This window comes from Choloepus didactylus, chromosome 6, assembly GCF_015220235.1.
Source record: "Choloepus didactylus isolate mChoDid1 chromosome 6, mChoDid1.pri, whole genome shotgun sequence".
NCBI classification, from domain to species: Eukaryota; Metazoa; Chordata; class Mammalia; order Pilosa; family Megalonychidae; genus Choloepus; species Choloepus didactylus.
In genome coordinates this window covers 18,157,040-18,182,166 of record NC_051312.1, presented here as the reverse complement: position 1 = coordinate 18,182,166, position 25,127 = coordinate 18,157,040, and the positions used below count along the sequence as shown (strand labels likewise).

At 34.2% G+C, this 25,127-nt stretch overlaps 2 protein-coding genes across 2 annotated transcripts; both read right to left on the bottom strand.

The window, feature by feature from the left end:
• Positions 1 to 7,552: 7,552 nt before the first annotated feature.
• Positions 7,553 to 8,491, bottom strand: LOC119538077 (olfactory receptor 5AN1-like). The gene has a single exon (XM_037840812.1). It carries the CDS (start codon positions 8,489 to 8,491, stop codon positions 7,553 to 7,555), a length of 939 nt encoding a protein of 312 aa, XP_037696740.1.
• An 11,723-nt stretch (positions 8,492 to 20,214) lies between these two features.
• Positions 20,215 to 21,165, bottom strand: LOC119536640 (olfactory receptor 1440-like). The gene has a single exon (XM_037839480.1). It carries the CDS (start codon positions 21,163 to 21,165, stop codon positions 20,215 to 20,217), a length of 951 nt encoding a protein of 316 aa, XP_037695408.1.
• Between the last annotated feature and the right edge of the window lie 3,962 nt (positions 21,166 to 25,127).

The window sequence follows — 25,127 nt, the reverse complement described above, 5'->3', positions numbered from 1 at the left end:
TATTTGAGTATCTACCACTTCCCTGTGAAGTTACATTTCTCAATTGAAGTGATCTCACCTCAAGCTCCAGGAGAGGATCTGGTTATTCCAAATAAAATCCTACTTCCCTTTCCATTCATTGGTTTAGGAGTACACATGATACCCAATTCTGGTCAATATTTGTGTGGAATTCTGTAGGGGTAGAGGTAGGGGGATAATAGTTTCTGGAAAATGTTTATTCATTTTTATGAGATATGCAGGGAGAGATTACCTCCGTTCTTCTGCACATTGTCTTATATGGAAACAACTTCTAGAACAACTATAGCCATCCTGCTCCCAGCTTGAAAATAAGGCCATCACTAGGATGTAGATGGAACACATGGAACGAATTGAAGTTCTTGTTAATATCCATGTTATGTGAGATAATTTCTATCCCAAAGTATCTTAACTAATGCAAGTGTTATCTATTGAGATTCTTCAAATTAAGGGGATGGTATATCCTTAAAACAAGACAACAACTGTACCAGCATTTAATAATCCTTCTTCCTCTTTAGTTCTCCTTGCCCATCTCCCTGGTCCAGGGATCTTTAGTGGCCCTGAATAACAAATGCTATCCTGAAAAAGAGGAATGAAGTTGAAGGACACATATTTCCCAATCTTAAAATTTATTACAAATCCACATTAATTAATATTCCTGGTACAAGGACAGGTGTATAGATCAATGGAATAGAATTGAGAGCTCAAAAATCACCCCTACATTTGTGGTCAACTGATGTTTTACAAGGTGGTAACACAGACAACTCAACTGGGAAAGAATAGTCTCTTCAACAAATGGTGCTTGGAAACTGGGTCACTATTTGCAAAAAAAAAAAAAAAAAAAAGGAAGGCCTCTACCACCCATGATATGCAAAAATCAACTCAAAATGGATCATATTCCTAGAAAAAAACCCAGGGAAGCATCTTTAGGACCTTGGGGTCAGCAATTATTTCTTAGACTTTCCACCAAAAACACAACAACAACAAAAAAAAATAGATAAATGGGATCTCATCAAAATTACAAACTTTTGTTCCTCAGAGGACTATATCATGAAAGTAAAAGGACAACTACACAATAGGAGAAAATATTTGGAAACACACATATCCAATAAAGGATTAATATCCAGTATACATATTAAAATCTCCTTCAACTTAACAAGAAAAAGACAAACAATCCAATTTAACAATGGCAAAAGACTTGAACAGACATCTTTCAAAAAAAGATATATAAATGGCCAGAAAGCACATAAAAAGAGGCTCAACATTATTAGCCATCAGGGAAATGCAAATCACAACCACAAAGAATACTATTTTGTACCCATTAGAATGGCTGCTATTAAGGAAATGTAAAATAACAAGTGTTAGAGAGGATGTGGAGAAATAGAAACATTCATTCATTGCTGGTGGAAATATAAAACAGTGCAGCTGCTTTGGAAGGCAATTTGGCATTTCCTCAGAAAGCAAAGAATAGAACTACCATATGGCCAGCAATCCCACTACTAGGTACATACCCCAAAGAATTGAAACCAGGAACTTGAACAGATATTTGTACATCAATTTCATAGTGGCGTTATTCCCAACTGCCTTAAGATGGAAGCAATCCAAGTGTCCATCAACTGATGAAAGGACAAGTAAAATGTGGTATATACATGCAATGGAATATTATTCTTCAGTAAAAAGAAATGAAGTCCTGATACAAGGGGCAACATGGATGAAACTTGCAGACATCATGTTGAGTAAAATAAGCCAGATGCAAAAATACAAAAATTGTATGATCTCATTGATTTGAACAATTAAGATAAGCAACTCACAGAGTGAGAATCTGGAATATAGGTTACTAGGGGATGGTATGGGGGTTGGAAATGGGAAGTGAAGGCTGAGAATGTAAAGGGTTCCTATTTGAAATGATGGAAACATTTCAGTAATGTGAACGTAAATATCTGCACTGAAATATAGATCTGAATGAGATTAAAAGGGGAACTATTATATTGTATATACATTGTAACATCATAACATTTTTTCAAAAATCCATGGAAAAACATTACACAAAGAGTGAACTCTAACTTAAATCCTGGACTTTAATTAATAGTAGTATTATAAAAATGTGCTATCATCAATTGTAACAAATATTGTACACCAAAGTAAGGTGTTGGTTGTGGGGAGGTATATGGGAATCCTGTATTTTGTCAATGATTGTTCTATAAACCCACAACTTCTCTAATTAAAAAAAAAACAGAATAATACTAAATAATAACATTGACAGTAGGGGTGTTGATTTTGCTTTGATTTCACTGGGAATGCATTAAATATTCCACTAAAGTGATATAAACTGTATATAGCTAAGGGACATTATTTAGACATTTGTGGCCTCAGATCCAATATGACCCTAGTCTTCAAGCTTCTTTATTTATTTTTTAAAAACTTTTTCCTGAATATGGGAGTGTTGCCATTCAATAGGACACCATGTGCTAGAGTCAATAATGAGTTGAATAATACATTTATTCGTTTCTCCAATTTCTGTAAAGCAAGAAGAGTGGTAAAGACATACATATACTGGAATCCAGATAGCAAAGAAGATCTGGGATTGGCTTAGTTATGGTCATTATTAGTTGTCATGGGTATGCATGAGGGAAAAGTCAACATTTATAATAGCAACTTAATTTTATTGTTGAGAGATTTTCCCATTATCTTTTTGGACAGCAATCAGTTCATTTGCAATAGCATTATAAGATACTATTGTACTGTCCTAGATACTATTGCAATTTCTGTCATTTAAGAATATGCTTTTGAATCAGAGTTGGCTTAGACATTTTTGAATGTCTTTTCTGCACTTACATTTTTTGAGAATTCAGTAACATTCAGAAATATTTAGATAAATATTTTTCTATTTGATTCTTATAGCCTGGTTTAAACTGATATTTTCAGTGTTTTATTTATAAATTTACAGGTCACATTCTTGAATGGTGAGGAGTGAATTGTTCTATAATTGCTTTTATTATAATTGTACTATTTGGCACAATAATAATAAGTTTTAAAACATCAACAGAATTAAATGAATGAGCTAGCAATCTGGCTTTCAGAATTACTACCAGGATTGATTTGGCATTATTGGGCTAGCCAGGGTGATGCTTCTTTTCTTCCCCAACTACTTTCTGTCTGTTTCTCATGAATCCATACTGTGTCAGAGTGGACCATATTCCTGAATAAGAAAAAGCCAATTTAAAACACACTGGCAATTTTAATCACTTTCATATACTAAAATTTTTTCTATGATAGTAACATAATCTGTCTATAAACCCACCAAAGTCATTCAGCATAATATCTTTATTTTAGAAATTTATTTAATAACTTCAGTATTTATCATCCAGTTACTGGTCAATTTTTGTTTGACACTTGTAGAATCAATGTTATTACCATGGTTTTCCAGATAATTATCATCCATTTCCTCCATTTTTGTCTTTATTGTTTTTCCCTGGTGAATGCTTTTGTTAAAATTTAAAATCTCTTTCATATTTAGTTCTTTATCTTAATTTGGATGTTCTCTGTTTTCTTGCAAAATCTGCCATTAACCTACATATTTTATCTACTGTCTTGAAGCTCTGTCAATCTCAATTATCCATTTTTTTCTTCTCTTTCCCAATATATTTATGCTTTATCATTTTGTCTTCTTGCAATTCCTCCAATTAAGAGCTTTGTTACTACATATTTTTGTTTTCAAAATAAAATTATTGTAAATTCAGCATTGACCATACCATATAAGTTTTTATATGGTATATTTTATTCATACCTTCCTTGAATATTGAGGTAATTTGATAACTTGCATATAAGAGGTATTTAAGAGAAGAGACTTTGTTATCTGTGACCCTGAGTTCAAATTCTGACTCCTTCACTTACTAGCTTTGTGAATTTAGACAAGTTTCTATATTCTTCTGTCTCAATTTCTTTTCCTGTGATATTAGTAAAACAGAATTTGGCTCAATTTAAGCAATTGTTTGAACATGGTAGGCACTCAATAAATAATAATACAGAGCATTTATATTTAATGATTATGTGCCAGGGACATTATTCTTGGTTCTTGAATATCATCTTCCTTTGATCATCCTAAACAACTCAAGAAGGTAGATATGATGTTTCCCCATTTTATAATTTAGGAAACTGAGGCACCAAAAGGTCATATGGCTTACCCATAATCTGACAATAAGTGGCTGAGCCTGGATTTCAAACCAGCCAGTTTGTGTATGGAGAAAAGTTTTACTTTTTAATTTCAAAGTGTATTTGTTAACTATTGCTGCATGACACACCACCCTAAATCTCAGTGCTTGCAGCAAACAATGATTATTTGTCAGTCATGAATTTTTAGGTAAGCTGGAGATGGGCTGGGGTTCAGCTGATCTAGGCTGAGCTCAAATGGATGAATCCTCTGAACTTGTCTTACATTGGTTGGATGTTGGCTGGTGCAGGCATGGCTTGGCTGGGACACATCTGATTCATGTGCCTCTCACTCTCCTCCTGGAGCAAAAGCTACCCAGGACTTGTTCTTTTCAAGGCAATGGCAGAAACACAAGTGGGCAAGTGGAAACAAGCAAAGCTATTAAGGCTTAGGTTCAGGATTGGCATGGTGTCACTTTCACAAACATTGTATTACTCAAAGCAAGTCACATGACAAGTATGGATTAAGAAATGTTTGAAAATTGGAGCTAATAATTCAATTTATCATAGAAAGTGACCTGGTTTTTTTTTTCTCTTACTTTTTGTTATTTAACTTAATTTAAGGCCTTGTGATCAGACACAGTGACAAACATGATTCTGCTGTCAGTTAATGGTTGAGAATTTTTTCTTTCAACAGGTTCTTGATTCATTTTTTATAACATCCTACAAAAACTAGAAGAGCAAATATCTTCACTATTTATTAATTTAAATTTATCATTAATGCTTAAATTCATTTTATGTCAATTTTATTGTCATAGACTGAGTATAGTTTCTTCATGTTGCATTAACATTCCTACCCAACATGATTTTATTTCTGTATGCCATATGTATTTCAGACATCATTTTGTATTTACTTATTTTGAGTTTTTGATATTATGAGAATCTTATCTTATATCAATGGAGTTGTATTTTCTTTTAACCCAATGAGACAACAGGCTTTATTATATATTTACTTCATAATTTACAACCTTAAATGTCTTGACTGTTGTATTAAATTTTGTTATGCATCATTTAAAGTATCTTTTGCTTTTTTTGTGGCATTTGCTTAATTGCTTTGTTGGTTTATTTGTTTAATTGATTTTACTGCTGAAGTTCTCCTGATTACTCTTCAGCTTGCATTCGCTTAGCACTCTTGTGCCCAAAAGTAGAGCTGGGCAGTGGAGAATCCTCACAGCTTTTCCCCACTTACTTCAACAGAAGACCTTTCAACGTTCAATAATTAAAAGCTTCCTTTAATCTAATGTCATTTTTACAGTGACATTACAATTTTATCATATTTCCTGGAACATGGACTGCCATTATGCATAATTTCCTATGGTAACAAATTCTGTTCCCTATTTGTAACTTTTGCAACAATTTCAATGAGAATTTTAGTGAGAATGAACAAGACACTTGAGTAAAACCTGCCATTTTGTCTAAAAATCTCCTAAGGATACTTTAAAAAAAAAATACAAGACTCTTCAGTTTTACAAAATTCCAAAATGATAATAATGTAACTCATATTTTATAACTCTAATCATGTCATTCAAACACCTTCTAAATTTGTTCTCCTGATTGTAGAGCAGGCAGCAAAATTTTTATCATCCATCCCCTAGAGGACTAAAAACAAAATGCTCAACTTGGTATGCATAAACACAGCTGCATATTTCAGGGAGATCAAGTAGATTGGAGAACTAGGATCTATTAAGTTAGGCACATGCAGATCTCCAATGATCTCTGCTTTCTTGAAGTCTCTATTTCTTCTCTCTTTTATAGACTTTGTCAGTGGCTGTAAGGAAGTAAAATTTCAAAATAAAATGACACCAGAGCTTACTGAGATTCAAAGTTTTTATTTCTCACATAATCTTCTCAAAAGAAGTCTAATGAGAAATGAGTTTGAACTTTAAAGTATTAATAATAGAACATCATTGAAATATTTGAAAAATTGAAAATCTTTATGTACACTAGAAAGATCAGATTTGTTTTATGAAGATTATTTGGGCCAAAGATTAATAATGAAAACAAATACAAACACTCACCCACAGGCTCTCGATTTAAGCTCTTTGACCCTTAACTAAATACAAGGGAAAAATTGTTACTCTAATAAGTCAAGGTCAAATTTTATGGCTTGACATAATCAATGTTCTTCTTAACTTCTTTGGCTCCCAATGCCACATTTAGCCCACCCACTTTGATAGTTACTCCATCTACTTGGAATACACTTCTTCTTTCTCAAATTGATTTGCTGAAATTAATCAGCTAAAGGTACACATCTTGACTGAACCAACCTTTGATTCTTTGTTAATACCCATGACTTCTGTTAACTTGTAAATCTGCTTCAATTATGCTGCTTTGAACTACTCTTAAAATGTAGAATTTGTTATTTTATATATATGGTCTGACATTAAACTAGATATGAAGATAAGCAGTCTTTGTTACTTTTCTTTTCATCCTTAGTACCCACCTTGAAGCATTTATCTAGAAAATATTAATGGCGGCAAGAATATTGTACCACATGATTTATTATATGGACATATCTATGTACAATTACTGTGATCAAGTTAAACCATACTTTTAATCTCATAGGCTGACATTAGTTAGAGTGTGTGGTACAGCAAAGAGTAAAAACTGGAACATACCATTAGTCTAAATGTTCTCAATCATAAACATTATAATTATGTTTTTATTTTCCTCATTTTCCTCATTTTCTGCTCCTAAATAATAACTTAATGAGAATTCCCATCAGTACTTCTAGATAGTTCTCAGCAGTAGCCATGAAGATAGTTCTTGAGAAGCAGCAATCCCAGGGTCTACACTCATCTATAGCAGCTCTGATATGACAGAGCTTTGCTCTGTCCAAGGGTGCATCCCCTCTCTCTGTTCATTCTTGTCTGGTCAGAAATACATAACAATCAGTGCTCACCCCCATGTCTGGATTAAGCTGCATCAGAATATTTAGGAGACAAGGTTTCTGGACCCCTGGGGAACTCTGGCAACACCAATCCCTAACCAGGAGGCCTGAGATTGAGAGGCTGCAATCTCAGGGGCAATAAGAAGCAAAAGGGCTTCCAAACCTTGAGTTTTATAAATACTTATGGTTAGATTAATACATAAAGTGACCTCCCCAGAAGTAGAATGAACATAATGAACTTCAAGGACTTAAAGATGACATGTTTCTATGGTATCACGTCACAGGTTTGTCCTTAATGGCATGTTATCTGTTTCAAATTGCAACCTTGCACATAAGCCATATGAATTTCATTAATTTCCATTTGTGTGCATATTATTGTGGGTTAAGGTGATAGATTCTAACCAGCCAAATCTATCACACATCTCACAATTTGTGACATTAGCAGTGCCCTCTCTTCTTTTGCAACCTCTTGAAAGCATCTTTAATATCTCTGTTCCTCAGGCTGTAAATCACAGGATTCAACAAGGGAATGATCACAGTATATAAGACTGAGGAAAATCTGTCAGTGCTAGAGGAACCGCCAGAGCTGGAACTCAAATAGACATAGATAACTGATGTATAGAACAGGGAAACAGTGGTTATGTGAGAAGCACAGGTGTTGAAAGCCTTGGACCTGCCTTTAGCTGAAGTAATCTTCATGATGGACATGACAATGTAGACATAGGATATCAGTATAATTAGAACATCTATTATCCCATAGGTCATTGTTAATATAGCAAGAATGACTTGTACAAAAAAAGTGTCAGTGCAGGACAAGTTTAACAACTGAGGCATGTCACAGAAGAAGTGGTTGATAGCATTAGGCCCACAGAAGTGGAGCTGAAGCAAGGCACACAATTGGGTAAAAGAAGCAGAGAGCCCAGCCAAGTAGGCTCCCAGTGCCATCCGACCACAGAGGCTGGGAGACATGATGGATGAATAGAGCAGAGGCTTACAAATGGCAGCATATCGGTCATAAGCCATGGCTGTCAGGAGACAAGAATCACTCAGACCCATGGTTGAAAAGATGAAGTACTGGACAATGCAGCCCACAAAGGTGATAGTTTGCTGCTTCTGGAAGAAGTTGGAGAGCATCATTGGGATTATGCAGGTAACATAGCAGATATCTGTGAAGGACAAGTTACTGAGGAAGAAGTACATGGGTGTGTGGAGGTGGGAATCCATCCTTATTAAGATGATGAGGAACAGGTTCCAGGTCACAGTTGTAATATAGGTCACCAGGAATATAATAAAGAGCAATGCTAAGATTCTAGGAAAATCTGAGAATCCCAGGAGGATGAAATGGGTGATTTCTGTAGTATTCTCTTCTAAAGTCATCAACTCAGTGCTTCTAAAATCAGAAAGGAGACAGGGAAATAATTTCTGAGTCAGGTAATATGATGTCATTACCATTTTCACATGTGCCAATCTTTTCCTCACTTTCTCTCCTGAAAATAAATACCTTGATGCCTTTCTGGTGAAAAGAACCCATCTTTCATTTCAAAGTAGTCAAGAAGTAGCTACTCAGCACTTTAAGATCCAAATTAATTTGTGTATTCTCATGAGAATTAAGAGTGATATTTAAAAAGTTGAATGGATGCTTTAAAAAAAACTGTGCTATTAGAAATACTATGAATATTAAACATAAGGTAGAGATTATTGGTTAAATTAAAGATTTTTAAAGACCTTTGTTAATTCAATATATAACTGTTATTTGATATTCATACATGCATTAGCGGCATCTTCTTAGAATAATTTTGAAATACACCTTCTGTTTTAGATTTTTCAATGAGATTTTTAAAACATCTTTTATTCTTAAGAAGTATATTGGAAGGAATTGAGTTATTTCAGGTTATTTGTTTTTCCCATTGTTTTGCTTTGTTTTGTTGGGAAGTGTTTTTTATTTGATAAACAAAGTAAATTTTAAATTAAAAAAGAGAAGAATTGTTTTCCTACTTTAGGACAACATTTCAAACCACTATGATGTATTTAATACAGCTGCTAACTGGCCTGAAAAATAACATCAGAAATATTAATTCTGATAAATGTGGTATGGCAGGACCATGTGAACCCAATAAATTTATTGAATCAGTCCTCTATGGTGGCCTTCATACTAAGCATTCTAAAGGTGGGTGAGCTCAGTTCACTATTGGCCTCATCTATCGTCTATTAGGGCATTTTGCGTATTAGAAAATAGCGTAGATCTGCAGTTAAGGGTTTTTTGCTTTGAAGTTTGTGGTTAGATACCCTCTCGCTTTATGAAAATGTCCCAGTGTCTTAAACACACTACATCTAGATTTACTCATAATAAAGTGAAGCCTATAAGAGCCCCTGAACTACAAGGTTATGGGAGAATTTTAAGAGGAAGTGATGCAAGTGCTCAAAACACAGATCAGTACATGATAACTGTTCAGTTGTAGTGGCTTAGAGATACCCATGGCTGATAATTCCAACTGTGGCTAGGAATATTAGTGGTTCAAGAGTTTAATGGATACATTTTTCAGAAACTATCTGAGCCATTATCATCCCCGTGGAGTCTGGTATTGCTTCCAAGTAAGTGTAGATTTGGACCCAGTGTTCTTACAAGACAAATCACCTACAGCTATGAAGTTACAAACCAAATAAAGCATTTTCCATCCACTTTTATTAAGTTCAGATAATTATGTTGATGGAAAACCAACACCAAGCTATAAGAGGTATTGAGATACAAAAAGAATAAAGCAAATATTACATTTCCCAAATACTACAGATATATGTGTCTCACTTTTTTTTTTGCAGATATAGTCAACATGATTTTGCTCATTAAAAGATTACTAATAGCTAACACCTGTTGGGTTTGCTCCATCAAGCCAAACTGTTCTGCCTTGAGATGAAAAACAATTAGTGACAAAAGCCAAGAAAAATAATTAAAACAGTATTAATTATGGAGGAGTTGAACTTATGAGTATTAAAAAGATGATTTCTGTAAATCTAGAGTTGCTCTAATAATAAACATGGAAAAGGTTTTATAAAATTAATTCATTATTATTTTAAGAATAGGCATGTGCCAAAACACAGAGAATTAAGGAATAACTCTGATTTCTGGCAAAAATTTAATATGTGGTAATGTTAGTATCTTACATTGGTGGGTAAAACACAAAACTTTTTTGTAAACAGTGGAAGACCTGGCTTACTATGGATAAGAGAAAAAATAAACATTTATGTAATCACTGGATAGGAAGACTATTTCTTATAGAGAAGACCATAAAGATAAGGTATAAGAGAATAAAATGCTATAACAAAGAACTTTAAGACTTGGTTATGGCAGAAAACTCACTTACATAAAACACATTTGAAATATAAATAATGAACTGTGAGAAAAAGAGGCAAAATTTTAAAACCACAAAGCATAATTATCAATTATATAAAAATATTATAATCAAAATAATCAGCACTCTCATATACTGCTCTTGAGTGAACAAAATGGTTCTACTCACATATACACATCCCATAGAGATTTAGAAGGACAAATCTTAAAAGTAACAGGTGGTGTATGGATGGATGAGTAGAAAAACAGGGGTAAAAACAAAACAAAACAAAACAAAACAAAACAAAAAACTAAAGGAAAAATAGGGTGGGGGGTACAATTTGGGTGTTCTGTTTTTACTCTTAACTTTTTATTCTTACTTTTACTTTTTTTCTGTTACAAGGAAAATGTTAAAAAAATAGATTGGGGTGATGAATGAACAACTATATGATGGCAATGTGATCAATAGATCATATACTTTGGATGATTGTATGGTATGTGACTAAATCTTAATAAAAAAAAAAGGAGTGCCACATCTGCACATGAGACTCCAATGTAGTGACTTTTTAAAATAATTATTACCAATTAGATGAAGAAATCATAGGAACTCAGAAAGAGATAGACATGAATTCTCAGGTTAAAAGGGATCCAAATCCTGCCAATTGCTCAGAGCATGGCTACCCAGCAATTCCACTGATTTTGTTGCTTGTCTTCGACATGCCCCTTTTCCATGCCATTGGCAGATTTCTTGGCTTTGCTTTTCTGAATCAGAAGAGCTTATTTGTTCTAACTTTGTTTTTGACAGAGCCTATTTGTTTTTAAGTTTCAAAGAGATAAAACTAATGATTTGAGTAGCTGGAGTGTACATATGGGGCCCACACAAATAACTATTTCAGAAACAGATTTTATTCATATTTCTGGATGGAGACACAAACAGTATTATTTATGGTTCCATGGGTTTGAGTTTCTTCACATGAAAACAACTATTTGTTTTCTTTATTAACATTAGTAGTCTGAATTATAAAATGTTTATAAATGAATCCAATATAATGCATTGGGGGAGATGATATTTGTTAGCAATGATTATTTTTGAAAGTGAATTGCTATTAATATCTAATAAAAAACTCATACAAAAAAAGTAACAGGTGATAAAATTTAGTGTTTTCCTGTATTTTTTCAATTTTCTAAAATTCCAATTCATTAAGAAAAAGTCATTAAAATATATAATTATTCAGAACATATGAAGGGAGGGAAAAAGACAGGGAAAATAGACATTGAACAAGTAATTAACCTCTCTGTGCCTCAGTTGCCACAACTATAAAAACAAAATAAGAATAGTTACCACCTCTTAGAGCTGTTGCAGGGATTAAAAGACATAAAGCAATTAAAACAATAATAGCCCAATAAATGTTAGCAATTTTTTTCCCATTATCATTCTTCTCTGAAAACAAAGCAAAAGGAAGATATACTCCTGAAGCATCAAGGAACTCTTCATAAAGAGATTTCCTAAATTAGGTGACTTCTAAGCTTAGACTCAGATATATTGTTAATAAATTATTGTATTTATTTGTGTCTTATATTGTTCTATCTACCATGCACTAGGGTTGCAAATTCATGAAGTCACGTTCTAATAACAACTAAGTACTCTCTAGCTGTTTAAACTTACTATATATAGCTCATGGACTTGTTGAGAACTTTTCTTAATAAGTGGTAAGAACACTGGAAACCAAGATGTGCAAGACTCAATAAATATATAATTTATAGATTAATAAATCACCTTTCACACCATTGTAAATGTGAAGGTAAGTATAGTTAATTTCTGTGTCATTTCAATTCTGGCTTTAGGAACTTGGAAATCTTTCTTACTATTCACATTATATAAATTCTCAGATATGTTAACCAGAATGTGTTAAATTCAATGAAAATATTTTGGAAATATAAATTCTCACATACATTATTTCCAAAACATCACCATAGCTTATCAATTCAGTAAAATAATTCAAACTGTTGACCAATCATTTGCCCTAAAATTCTTCATTTTAAAATAAAATGCAGAAAGAGAGGCAGCCATAATTAAATGAAGTCTATGTACTCAACCATACCCAGAAGAGTGAGGAGTTGTGCATTGTTTTTTCATTCCTGATTTAATTTATCCTAAGAATTTCTGTTAAAATTTGGTGGACAAGAGGAAAAAGATAGAAGAAATCTGTATGCACTCTCTCTCTTTGATTAATTCCTTTGTATGTTTCACCATGGAATTTAGAGAAGAAAAGGTGACTGAAATAAAGAGCATTTGGAAATTTTACTTTGTAGATTGAGCTAATCAAAACCTCTTGCAAGCTTGATCTAAAGAAGACATTGTTAGTTTTTTAGAATGTGTGGTAAAGGGTTCAAAATGTGGTAAAGAAACCTGGGGAAAGTTTCTGAGTGAATGAGAACAAGGCAAGCAAAGAAAAGTAAAAAGGAGCAGTTAGACCCATATTACCTGTACTTGGAGTGGGCATCTCTGACATCTGTGCTCTCCAGCCTATTTTCTCCAGACTCCTAGGGTCATCAAAGATGACACTGGAGAGATATTTGAAGAATTTCAAAAGGCCTACCAGAATCATACATGAGTACTTCATTATGTAATTATGTAACATTATGTGAACAGTGACTCAGTTTGTCTCTTGTTACACAAAAATTATGAGTCAATGCTGCATTCTCAAATGGAAATCAAATTACTGTTGTTTCAAAAACAAAAACATCAATGGCAAAAATTAAATTAAGAGAAGCCTTGGAATAGAGGAAGTTGGGAAACATAGACATGCATAAAAATCTTACGAATTTCTCTTGAAACACAGTAAATTATTTTTTATTTAGCTCTACTTTGCAATATGTCAGGCTTTACAGCATCATCTCATTTAATTCTAGATGCAGGGTAAAAACAGATGGTAAAAGAGCTCAAGGTAACATCATTAAGAGATTGCAGGATATTACCTGAAATTTTATATTGAGGTTCTTATTTTCATCAAAGTTTGAAAAGCTAAAAATTTGTGTTATGGAATTTGGTTAAGGATGTTAACAGCACATGAGTAAGAGTCTTAAGTGGAGTGTGTGAAAGTGAGGATTCCACAAAAAATAATTGAAGGAGAGACTGTGGACCATAAAGCTTGCTCCATGTAGGTCCTACTAGAAGATAATGAGATGACAGAGTCCACTGGCCTCACTCCTACCTTCTGACTTTAACCCAGATCCCACAAGAACACAGGGTTCTTTCCAAAGTTATAATTGCTTATTTATATTCCAAAGGAATTTTCCATGTGGGCCTTATTGCACCCCAAGATCTGCCCTTGTGGCCATGAATATAGCTGTCCACTAAGAGAGATTCGCACAATGGGGTATCCTCTTAAATGCGTGGATAAGGGCAGAGGTGAAAGGAGAAAAGGCAATTAGAGGGAGCGAACTCCCCAGGTAATTGCTTTCTGGTGACATGGTTGTCGTGGAGCTTTTCTCCCTACAGGTTTCATGTCCCACTTTGCCTTGTCCCTGCTGGATTCTTCCCTCACCTTCCCGTGCTCCTCTTGTGATCTCATGACTGTAGGCTTTTCTCTCTCATTTGAGCTGGAAACTTAGAGATAATCTAGTCCAACACCCTCAACTTTCAAGTGAGAGATCTGAGGCCAGAGAAGCTAAAGGATTTGGCCAGGATGACACAACTAGCTAGCAATAGAGGTTGATATTAATCAATTATATATATATTCATGTGTGTATATGTACACTTCAATGTTTACAAAACAATTTTATTGAAATAGATACATACAAATATTTTTTCATCTACCTTACTTGATTCACTCATCACAGTGGCCTGTATAGCAGATAGGACATTATTTCCTGTGCATAAATAATGAAATTGAGGAACTAAGGAATACAATAAGACTAATTCATGACAGAAGCACAACAACTCAGTTTCCATGGTGAACTTTGGAATCATCCAGTCGGGGTTGAATTCTGGATCTAACAGTCATTGGTTGTGTGACCTTGAGCAACATAACATCTCCAAGCCACATGCAGCTAAAGGTAGTAGGTATTTCATAAAGGAGCACTTAGAGAGAATTAAATTGAATTACGCTTAGAAAGCACTTATCAGAGTATGCAGTATATAGTATGCCCTATATTAATAGGAGGTATGATTTCTGTTTTCTGATCTGGATTTCTTGCTAACATATTTTGCTGCATTTCTAATCTTTCATTTAAAATATCTATTAAGACCATTCCCATAAATATTAATTTTTGGAAGGAGTTCCCTTACCAATCCATTTGCTAGAAACAAAGAGATATTTTATATAAATCCCATACTTAGTCTCATTTGCTTCAGAAAAACTTATCTAATAGTAATAGTGTAGGGGAGACAATGAGTTAATTATTTGATTAACACTTGCAAGTTGGATATTACTTGCAAGTTCCTTCTAATAAAACCTGTAATCATTTAATCCTTTCAAATGAACAGCTTCTTAAGACACTTTTGAAGGAATAACACCAAGAGTATGACATTTAGGTACAGTGGCAGAACAACAGAGGAAATCTATTTGGTCAATAAGGACCACTTATGCTCTACAAATCACACTTTGTGGGATTTGAGATAGATGGTTGCCTACACTGGAAGGCATGGCAGGCCTCCATATGCCCTATATTCCACTTGCCAATGGGGATAATTTCTTACTTGCCAGCTTCTCATGGGAATAATAAAACATCAAATCTATGCAATGGAACTATATGAAGTATGAAGTGCTGGACAAACGAGGAGGAAATATGTGTGAAACCTGTCCATAATCTCCAAGATGTAAAAAATGCATTTGTTAAAAATTCTTAAATTCTGATAGCTGGACTCTGAATCTCCATGTTGTCCCCAGTTGTGGTTGCTCTGCTGCTCTCTTCTCGAACTTGAGGCATTAGAATTTCTAGAGGGTTCAGAGCTCTGGGATGCATGTCCTGTCTCCTTAGACCTGCCAGGAGAGTCCTCATTCCCAAGGTCTGGCATGGTTTCAGGGGTGCTGCTTTGGAGCCTGCTCCAGGTCCCCTGTGCTCTGAATTTTCTAAACTTTAACTTATATCTGACCTTGGAACATCTCCCTAGTCCTTGATTTCAAAGGCACCCACTCTCCTCTGTGCTTCCTTTTCCCCATCTCTTTCTCAGAATTCACTTCCTCCAATAAGTTCAAGGTGTAAGTACGGAGAACAATGTGCCTTGGGAGTAACCCACCAAGCCTTCCTCTACCTCCACATTACCCACTTCTCTCTCTCTCACTCTCTCTCTCTCTCTGGCTCTCTCACTTTCAGATTAATGAATAAAGCTTTCCTTTAAAATTAATTTTAGTTTTTAATATATTTAATTTTATACATAATTTTAATTATTGGAATATACAAATATTTAACAATAAAAGGAAATAGAAGAATTGAAGGAAATTGGTGAATGAAAGAACAGGCTGCTTTGGTGTCCTGGGTTTCTTTTATTTCTGTGCATATAATATATACAGGTGCTTCTCTTCTCAAAGCATAATCACCTGTTAATGTTTTATCTACCCTGTTTCTGCACTTGAAAATTGGTCCTTTAAACTGTATCCGACATCAGTGTGACTGCCTCAGACAGATCCCTTGCTGATTGCAACCAATCATGCTGGCACCAGGAATCAAGAAAAACAGGTTTTCACTTTTTCTCTCTACCTAGCAATTTGTGTAACATGCAAAGGTCACATACATACTCTTAATACCATTTTCCTTACAGTAAAAATATTACTACCTCAAATAATATTCATACTGATATAAACTTATTCAACTCTTAATTACCCTCTTGAGGGCATCTTTGATTTCCTTCATATTCAGACTATAGACCAGAGGGTTTAAGATGGGGATAAGGATGTCATGGAATAACTGACAGCTTCTTTTCCTGCTCACAGTGTCCAGAGCGGGGAAGCATGTACACAGAGGGGCTGTGCCACAGGAGACTGTCACAGCTGCCAGGTGGGAGACACAGGCATTGAAGGCTTTTGTATGAAATTTACTAAAGAAAGCTTTAGGATGGAAGCTGCAATGAAGCCACAGGAGGAGAGGGCAATAAGTCAGGACCCAAGTCTAATAAACATGGCTGCAGAATGAATAAACATTTGGCTGATGAAGAAATTTGAGCAAGATAAAGAAACAATCTGTGCTAAGTCACAGAAGAAATGCTGAATGATATTTAGCCCACAAAATAGAGATGAAAGCAAGAGATGACTAAATTGCCAAAGAAAACACTCTCATAGTCCCCATCATACTCTTCCCATTGTGGCCAGGGATCACCAGGGCTGAGTACTGTAGAGGGTTACCAATAGTGACACATCTGTCATGGGCCATGGTGTCCAAGAGGTGGCATTCAGCCAGCCCCATCCTAACCCCAACAAAATGCTGAATAGCACAGGCAAGGAAGTATATGCACTTTTCATCTTTACAGAAGACTGAAAGCATCCTTGGACTAAAAGAATAGCCTATATCTATAAATGTTAGGCAACTGAAACAAAGGTACATGGGTGTATGCAGGTGAGAGTATATACTAATTTAAATGATGAGACCCAGGTTCCAGGTGAGGGGAGGAGATCCAGGATCACTAGGAGAACTGGGAAAAGTATCATTGCAACTCCTTCTCATCTGAGAGTCCCAGGAGAACAAAGAGTTGTGGTTTCCATCCCATTCCATGGATTTGTATGGTGCCATCTACTGAAGAAAAGACGAGAGAAGGAAACAGGTTTATTTCAAAAAAAGAAGGAAAAATCTCTTCATTTCTTCAGTCAAGCAGCTGGAAAATTTTAAAATCTTAAATCATTATACAGAGTTAATCTATGCCTTACTTATACAATTACCAACACTAACTGAAAAATCTTCTTACATCTATATGATCACACTATCTTTGCAGAGAAAAGACACTAAACAGTCATCATTATTAGAATATATACTAATACATCGTAGTTTCAGATTCCGCATGACAGATTTGACATAGTGTGAGACTTGAGGATAGGAAAATTAGGAATACACTGCCATCTCTCCATATGGTGAAACAGAAAGATTCCACTCAGGCTGGCTCTACTAGTAACTTGATGTTTGGAGAAGCCCCTGAATCATGACGGGGCTCCATACATGGAATGAGGAGGGAGGGGTTCATGCTTTTAAAAATCTCCTTGAGAATTAACATGCATTTAATCTGTAACCAGGAAATGCTGACATTTCTGTAAACAGACTTTTTCTCACAAACATCCTGGAATGATATAGAAAATAGAGCCATATGGTTGGAGTGTCAATACCAAGGGCCAGTGGTTTGGAATTATATATAATTTAATCAATTGAAAGACACTTGGAAGGCTCCTGAGACCTGAAATAAGACAAGATTGAAAGAGCCAGGGAGCTCCCATTCTCATGTGTGTATTTCCTCTCCTTGATTTAGAAATAATGATGAGTTAAATTATCTAGGGCAGTGATTCCTGATCTCCTTTGATCAATGATTCCATTGAAAATCTAATGAAAACTGTGGATACTTTGTCCAGCAAAATGAAATGTTTTACTGAAATTGCACATAATTATTGTATTTAGGTCACCTTGAAATTTGTCCATGGTTTCCAAGTTAAAGACTTCTTCTTGAATTCATTGAAGGTCAGGATATTTTGTCAATAGTCATGAGGATTGGGATATTGGGGCAGGATTTAAGGGAAATCTTTTCTCTCCTTTACAATAGGGCCTCTTCAGGGAAGGCAAAGCACTAGGTCTTCAGAATAAATGGTGATTCACCAAAAGAGTATTTTTCCATCTGGCAGTATACTCCCTTCAAGATGGTTCAGTTGTCATTCTCCTTAGGGAATCACTACAACAATCCCCAATGGGAACACATAATTATTTAGCTGAACCCAAATTAGGAAGAAAATCATGGGAATCCTTGTCAATTAAAAAAATAATAACTGTCAAAAATTAGCCTGGAAACTGTTATAAGGGTAGAAAATAGAATTTTGGAGATTTTCCTAGAGCAAGGCTGTGACATTATTGCAATAAAATACATGGATGAACTACAAATACTTGTCAACATTAGTCATCAAAAATGTCTTCCTTCTCTCTCACCATTTCCAGCCATCTGGATTCAAAAATTAAGAAAAATGGAATATCCTCATAGAGGCATAGGCCATATCCACAGAAGTAAGAAAGCAGAGTCTATTTCCCTAAATATGGTCATTCATTTCTTCCTGGTGCACAGTTTTGAGGCTTCTGAAGGAATGAGCAAACTAATTGGAAGAGAAAATTAAAATGTCTGCTGTCATTGTGGGAAGAGGAGAAGAGTAGCAGACAATGTGTTTACCATTTCAAACTTAGGGGATGTTCTGTCTGCAGTGAGATTGAATTGAGGCAAGATATTGTAGAAAGAGAGCAGAAGATTGAACCATTCATCATTATGATCTTTATCATCACCAACAGAAAAATCAAATGACTTATTGAGCAGCTACCTTATATATTGAGCTTGTGATCATGATGATTGGAACAGCCAGGTCTCAAAGTCTTTCCTTCGATATGGTAACAATAAGCCTGGTGTGCTGTCTACTAAACGCAAACAGTATTCTGAAAATTTCCTCTCCCCACTTTTTCATTTTTTCCTCTATCCTTGGACCCCAATTAGGTTTATATTGGATATTCTCACTCTATTTTCCACAACAATGAAAGATACATTTTATTTTATATTTCTCTGAAGTGTTCTATTTCATTTTTAAAGATCCCTCTTCTGGTTAATTAATTCTATCATTAAACTGTGTAATTTGGATGTTTAAACCATCCACTGAGTTTCAAGTTTCATTCATATTTTATTTTCTATTATCTATAGAATAGAAAATAAAATATTGTTCTTTTCCAAATATGCCAAGTCATTTTGAAAGCCTCTTCTTCCTTTACCATATTTTTGATAACATCCTTTACTTGAATAGATTAAACATACATATTTTAAAATATTAAACAACCCTTTAAATACAAAGCCTATGTCTAGAATGGGCAGTTTGGTGTTATTGCTGACTCTTTTTCACCTAAAGCTAAAGATAAATTATTTATATAATTTCCATTCTAAATTATCACAATTGACCATTGTACCAATATTTTATTGTCTTGAACAAGAATTCTTACCCTTCCTGCTTTTGATAAGAGATTCCTTAACATCTACATTATGGCCTTAAAGACACTTACAAATGTTAAGGTTTTATTTTCCTTTAAAATAGCTCATCACTACCTGTACAAATTTCTATATTACTTTTGATGGACTTACAGTTACATTATGGTAATAAAATTTAAAATACAGTTTTATTTCTTGCTAACATATATGTCCATCATACCACATGTTCAGCTGCAGTTCTTCTACATCATACCATCATTATCATCATCATCCCCATCATCATCATCATATTCATCATCCTTCACAGTCATCCAAACACAAGATCGTTGGGAGACAAGCAGGTGGCAAAACACATATAAAGCCTTTGCCTGGAAAAAAATGTATATCACTTTGGCTCACTGCTTTTGCCTTACAAGGACATATGTCGTATATGCTTCATTTACCAAACAGATCATATGGCCAAGTCTAACTACAAAGAGATGATGAAGTTTAATCTTCCCCCAGAAATGGCATGGGAGCAGATATTGATGTAATTCTACACAATCTATTAAAAGGGTTTTAAATTTTATTAGTAAATTTTTCAGACACTGTATATTTTGTGTCCTTGCTCTAAAAGACACCCTGTGATCAATGATTCTGGGACAATATTCTCTTTTTCCATCTGTTTAGGGCATCTTTGATTTCCTTGTTCCTTAGGCTATAGATCAGTGGATTTAACATGGGGATCACCACATTGTATACAACAGAGGCCAGCTTGCTTTGGTTAACGGAATCATCAGGGCTAGGGCATAAATACACAAAGGTGCCTGAGCCATAGTAGAGAGTCACTGCTGTAAGGTGAGAAGCACAGGTATTGAAGGCCTTGTACCTTCCTTCAGCTGAAGTGATCTTCAGAATAGTGGCAACAATATGACCATATGATGTCATAATAACCAGGACAGATGTGAATCCAAAGACCACTGTGACCACTGAAATGATAACTTGTAAGACAAAGGTGTCAGAGCAGGACAGAGTCATCAGTTGGGGCAGGTCACAGAAGTAGTGGTTGATGATATTTGGTCCACAGAAATGGAGTTGAAGTAAGGCGCACATTTGGAAAAATGAGCCAAAGAATCCAGCTATACAAGATCCTGCCACCATCTTCACACAGAGGGTGGGGGACATAGTGGCCATGTAGAGCAGAGGATTACAAATGGCAGCATATCGATCATAAGCCATGGCTGCTAGAAGACAGCACTCAGTCAGGCCCACACTAGCAAAGAATAAGTACTGCATGGCGCACCCCAAAAAGGAGATAGATTTCTGCTCCTGAAAGAAGTCTGAGAGCATCTTGGGTGCTGTGGTTGAAACATAGCAGATATCTAAGAAGGCAAGTTTATTGAGGAAGAAGTACATGGGTGCATGCAGGTGGGAGTCCATCTTTATCAGGATGATGAGACCCAGGTTCCAGGACACTGTCATGAGGTAGATCCCTAAGAATATTGAAAAGAGGAGCACTCTGAGGTTTGGAAATTCAGAGAATCCTAAGAGGGTGAACGTATTAACTGTAGTGCTATTTCTTTCATCAGCTATTGCCATGATACTCCTGAAATATTATGGAAAGAGGAAAAGAAATCTCTTGTTATTCTAGTTTGTTCAGACTATTAAAACTAAATGAAAAAAAAAAAAAAAAAAAAAACCTCAAAATCCCTAAATGGATTATTCTAACATTAATGTTTTAAAATACTCAGCTAATAAAATTTTAAAAGTATATAAATTGCCCTACAATTCAGTCCATAGGTTAAATGATTACTCCTAAACAGAATAACAGAAAAAAGGAAGTCTCACATATTTCTTTTATTTCTTAATATTTTAGAAATATTTTATTGAAATATAACCAAAATACAGAAAAGAATTATTCACTAACATGTAAAGGCCCAAATATATTATTTAAAAAAAATGTATTTGGAGACAACTCTCTGTTGATTATGCATGAATTGAAAGTGTGGGAACACTTAAAAAAAGGGGGGGGAACAAATATTATGTTGAGGTAATACATGGAGGACTAATTACCCATAGAATAATTTAAAATGTTGGGTAAAATATTTTAGAAATATTCTCAAATGCACCATTTTATTGGAAAAACAAGTGAGTAATAATCCAAAGAAACATTAAGTGGGAACAATACAGACATATAATACAACAGTAACCTTGGCTTTAGCATTGAAGACAGTTTTCAAACTAGTGGACTTGAACATACACATTTTTTAGCTTCAAAGGTTTCAGGGATCTGGAACAAGGGCCAAATCAAGTAGTAAATGTATAAAGCTGGAGACCCAAAGGAATAGACCATGAATAGAAAGGTAGTTAGTGAAGTAACCATCCTCCCAAAGAACTGCAAGGAAAGTTCTCTGTCTAAAACCCTGGCAATAAGTGAAGAGGATGAAATTATTTTAATATCCCCTGTGAATCTGTAACTATTAGGCATTTTATACCACTGAGATGCCCAGTGAAGTCCAATTTCACACTATTTAGAAAATCTGAGAAACATAAAACTAAAAATTTTGTTTAAAAATATCCAGGATTGATGGTACTCTAGACAAATGTGACTCAACATAGCCAGTTCAAAGGCTGCTTGGTACAAGTTTGCAATGAGATAAGGAGCTTGTGGCAGATTCAAAGGAATTCACTTCCTCATTCATCAAGAAAGTACTTCTATTAAAAAGTGGGAGCTGAAATAACCAGTGTGCTTAATACTATAGTTGATTTACACCCTGGGGTTAGCTTTCTCATTAAATGACAAGTATTTTCAAACTCACACTAATGCACAGACCACATTTTGAGTGGCACTGCTTTAGGTACCTGGAAACAACAGAAGTCAATCCTCTTTGGAGAAACCCACCATCATTCCAGACAACAAAGTGTTTCCATAGACAGAATTAGGAAAATGAATAGCTTATAGTCAAAACTCACTAAGCACATGATGACCATGTCTCTATAACTAAGCCAGCATAAAAGCTATTAACACAATGTGACCAATTAAGGCTTTAGATAATTGAATTTAGAGACTCAAAATAAAATAAAAGTAGTTTGTATAAATTTTAAACATAATAATAGCTGTAAATATCAATAAAGTCAATGAAGTTTGAAAAAATACATAAAAACAAATATTTAAGATAAGAAATAGAAATAAAGCATTGGTAACCTATGTGTAATAGAAATATAATTTTGCACTTTAATTTTGCTTATTAGTATGTTATAATTTATAATGCACATTTTATGATACTAATTCTAGGAGGATAAAAGGTTATATTTAAAATTGAAGTGTGTAGTAGAGGGAAATATATTCCATTAAATATTTATATGACAAAATAAAAATTGCTAAAAATTAATGCCTATGAAGTTATAAAATGAAAAGCTAAAAACAACAAAATCTCTCTCTATAAGAACATTTGGTAAGGATCAAAATATGAAAAGGGAGAAGAAAAGTCACGAAATGGAGAATGTAGCTGAAGATGCAAAAGATATTTACAAGTGTTGGCAAAGATGTGGGGAAATAGGAACACTTATTCACTGCCAGTGGCATTGTAAAATTATGCAGCCCCTCTGTTAATCAGTTGAACAGTTCTTTAGATAGCTGAAAATAGCAGTACCATTTGACCTGAAAACCCAACTTTTGGGAATATACATCAAATAATTGAAATCAGAGAGTAGTACCAATATTTGTATACCAATGTTTATAGCATTGTTTTTCACAAAGGCAAAAGTTGGAAACAATCCATGAGTCCATAAATTGATAAATGCATAATCAAAATGTGGCATAATAGTGCTATAGAATATCATTCAGCATGTAAAAGGAATGAAGTTCTGATTCACGCAACAAAATGGATGAACCTTGAAAACATTGTGTTGAGTGAAATGTCAGGCAGAAAAGGACAAATATTGCATTATGTCATTGACATAAAATAATTGATATTAGCAACTAATAGTCTCAGAATATAGAATATAGGTTACTAGGAGATATTGGGGGTACAGAATGGATAGTTTATGCTTAAATTGTACAACATTTTTATTTGGGTGGATTGTAAAGTTTTGGTTATTGATAGGGTATTGTTAGTAAAACAATACTGCATATATAATTAACCACAATAAATTATATATGTGAATGTAGTTAAAGGAGAAGCTTTAAGTCATTACAAAATTACAAAACTACATTGTAAATGATGGACTGTATTTAATAGTACAATTATTAAAATATTCCTTCTTGAATTACAACAAATGTCCCACACTAATGCAAGGTGTTAATAACATGAGAATTCTGTATTTTATATATGTTATGCATGATATTTCTGTAAACTTACAACTTCTCTAACAAAGAATATTAATTACAAAAAAAGTATATCTTCATTGCCATTATTTGTTGACTGGACAAAAAGAATGATAGAAGCAGAAAAAACCACACACAGAATCACAAAGTGCTTCACTACAGATCACCAAAGAGGACTTGAAAAACACTATTGCCCATAATATAATAGACATATACAGAACAGTCAAACCAACAATATCACAAAACACATTCTTGCCAAGTGCTCATGAAATATGCTTTAACATAGGTAATATGTTACATGACAAAACAAGTCTTAATAAATTGAAAAAGATAGAAATCAAGCAGAGTGTCTTTCCTGACAACAATGAAATGAACAAAACAACAATAGCAGAAGGAAAACTGGAAAACTAATAATACATGAAAATTAAACAATTAAACACTTTTAGATGGTGGAACAAAGGAAAAATGATAAGAGAAATTAGGAAATACCTTTAGATGAATGAAAATGAAAACACAACATGACAAAACTTGTGGGAGGCTGAGACAGCAGAGCTCATAAGGACATTTAAAGATGTAAATGCCAACAGTGAAAAAGAGCTAAAGAACTATCTCAAATCAATAATATAACTGTACACCTTAAGTAACTAGAAAAAGAAGTACAAACTAAACCCAAGGCTAGTACAAAGAAGAAAACAAGAAAGATTAGAGTGGAGATAAACTAAATAGAGAAATAGGAAAGAAAAACAAGTCCAAAAGTTGAATTTTTGAAATCAAAAAAATTGACAGACCTTTTGCTAGACTAACAAAAAAGTGTTTACTATTTTAATAATAAAATCATTAATCAGAAATGAAAGAATGGATATTACTACTGTCTTCACAGAAATAAAAAGGATTATAAAAAAGCAATTGTATGCCCCCAAATTGGATAAACTAGAAGAAAGAGAAAAATGATTAGAAACACACAAATACCAAAACTGTGTTAAGAATCCAGAGAAAATCTTAATATACCAATAACTAAGGAAATTTGGATCAAAAATTAAAAGCTTTCAACAAAGAAAACTTCTGGACCACATGGCTATTCTGGTGAATTCTACTAAATATTACAAGAATTAACACCAGTCCTCCAAAAGTCTTCCAAAAGTTTGAAGAGGATGGACCATTCCTAACTCATTCTATAAGGCCAATATCATTCTGATACCAAAGCCAGAAAAAGATACTAAAGGAAAAGAAATCT

Bases quoted from the DNA above. Each gene is read 5' to 3' on its own strand.
- LOC119538077 (XM_037840812.1), bottom strand. From the start codon at position 8,491: ATGACTTTAGAAGAGAATACTACAGAAATCACCCATTTCATCCTCCTG.
- LOC119536640 (XM_037839480.1), bottom strand. From the start codon at position 21,165: ATGGCAATAGCTGATGAAAGAAATAGCACTACAGTTAATACGTTCACC.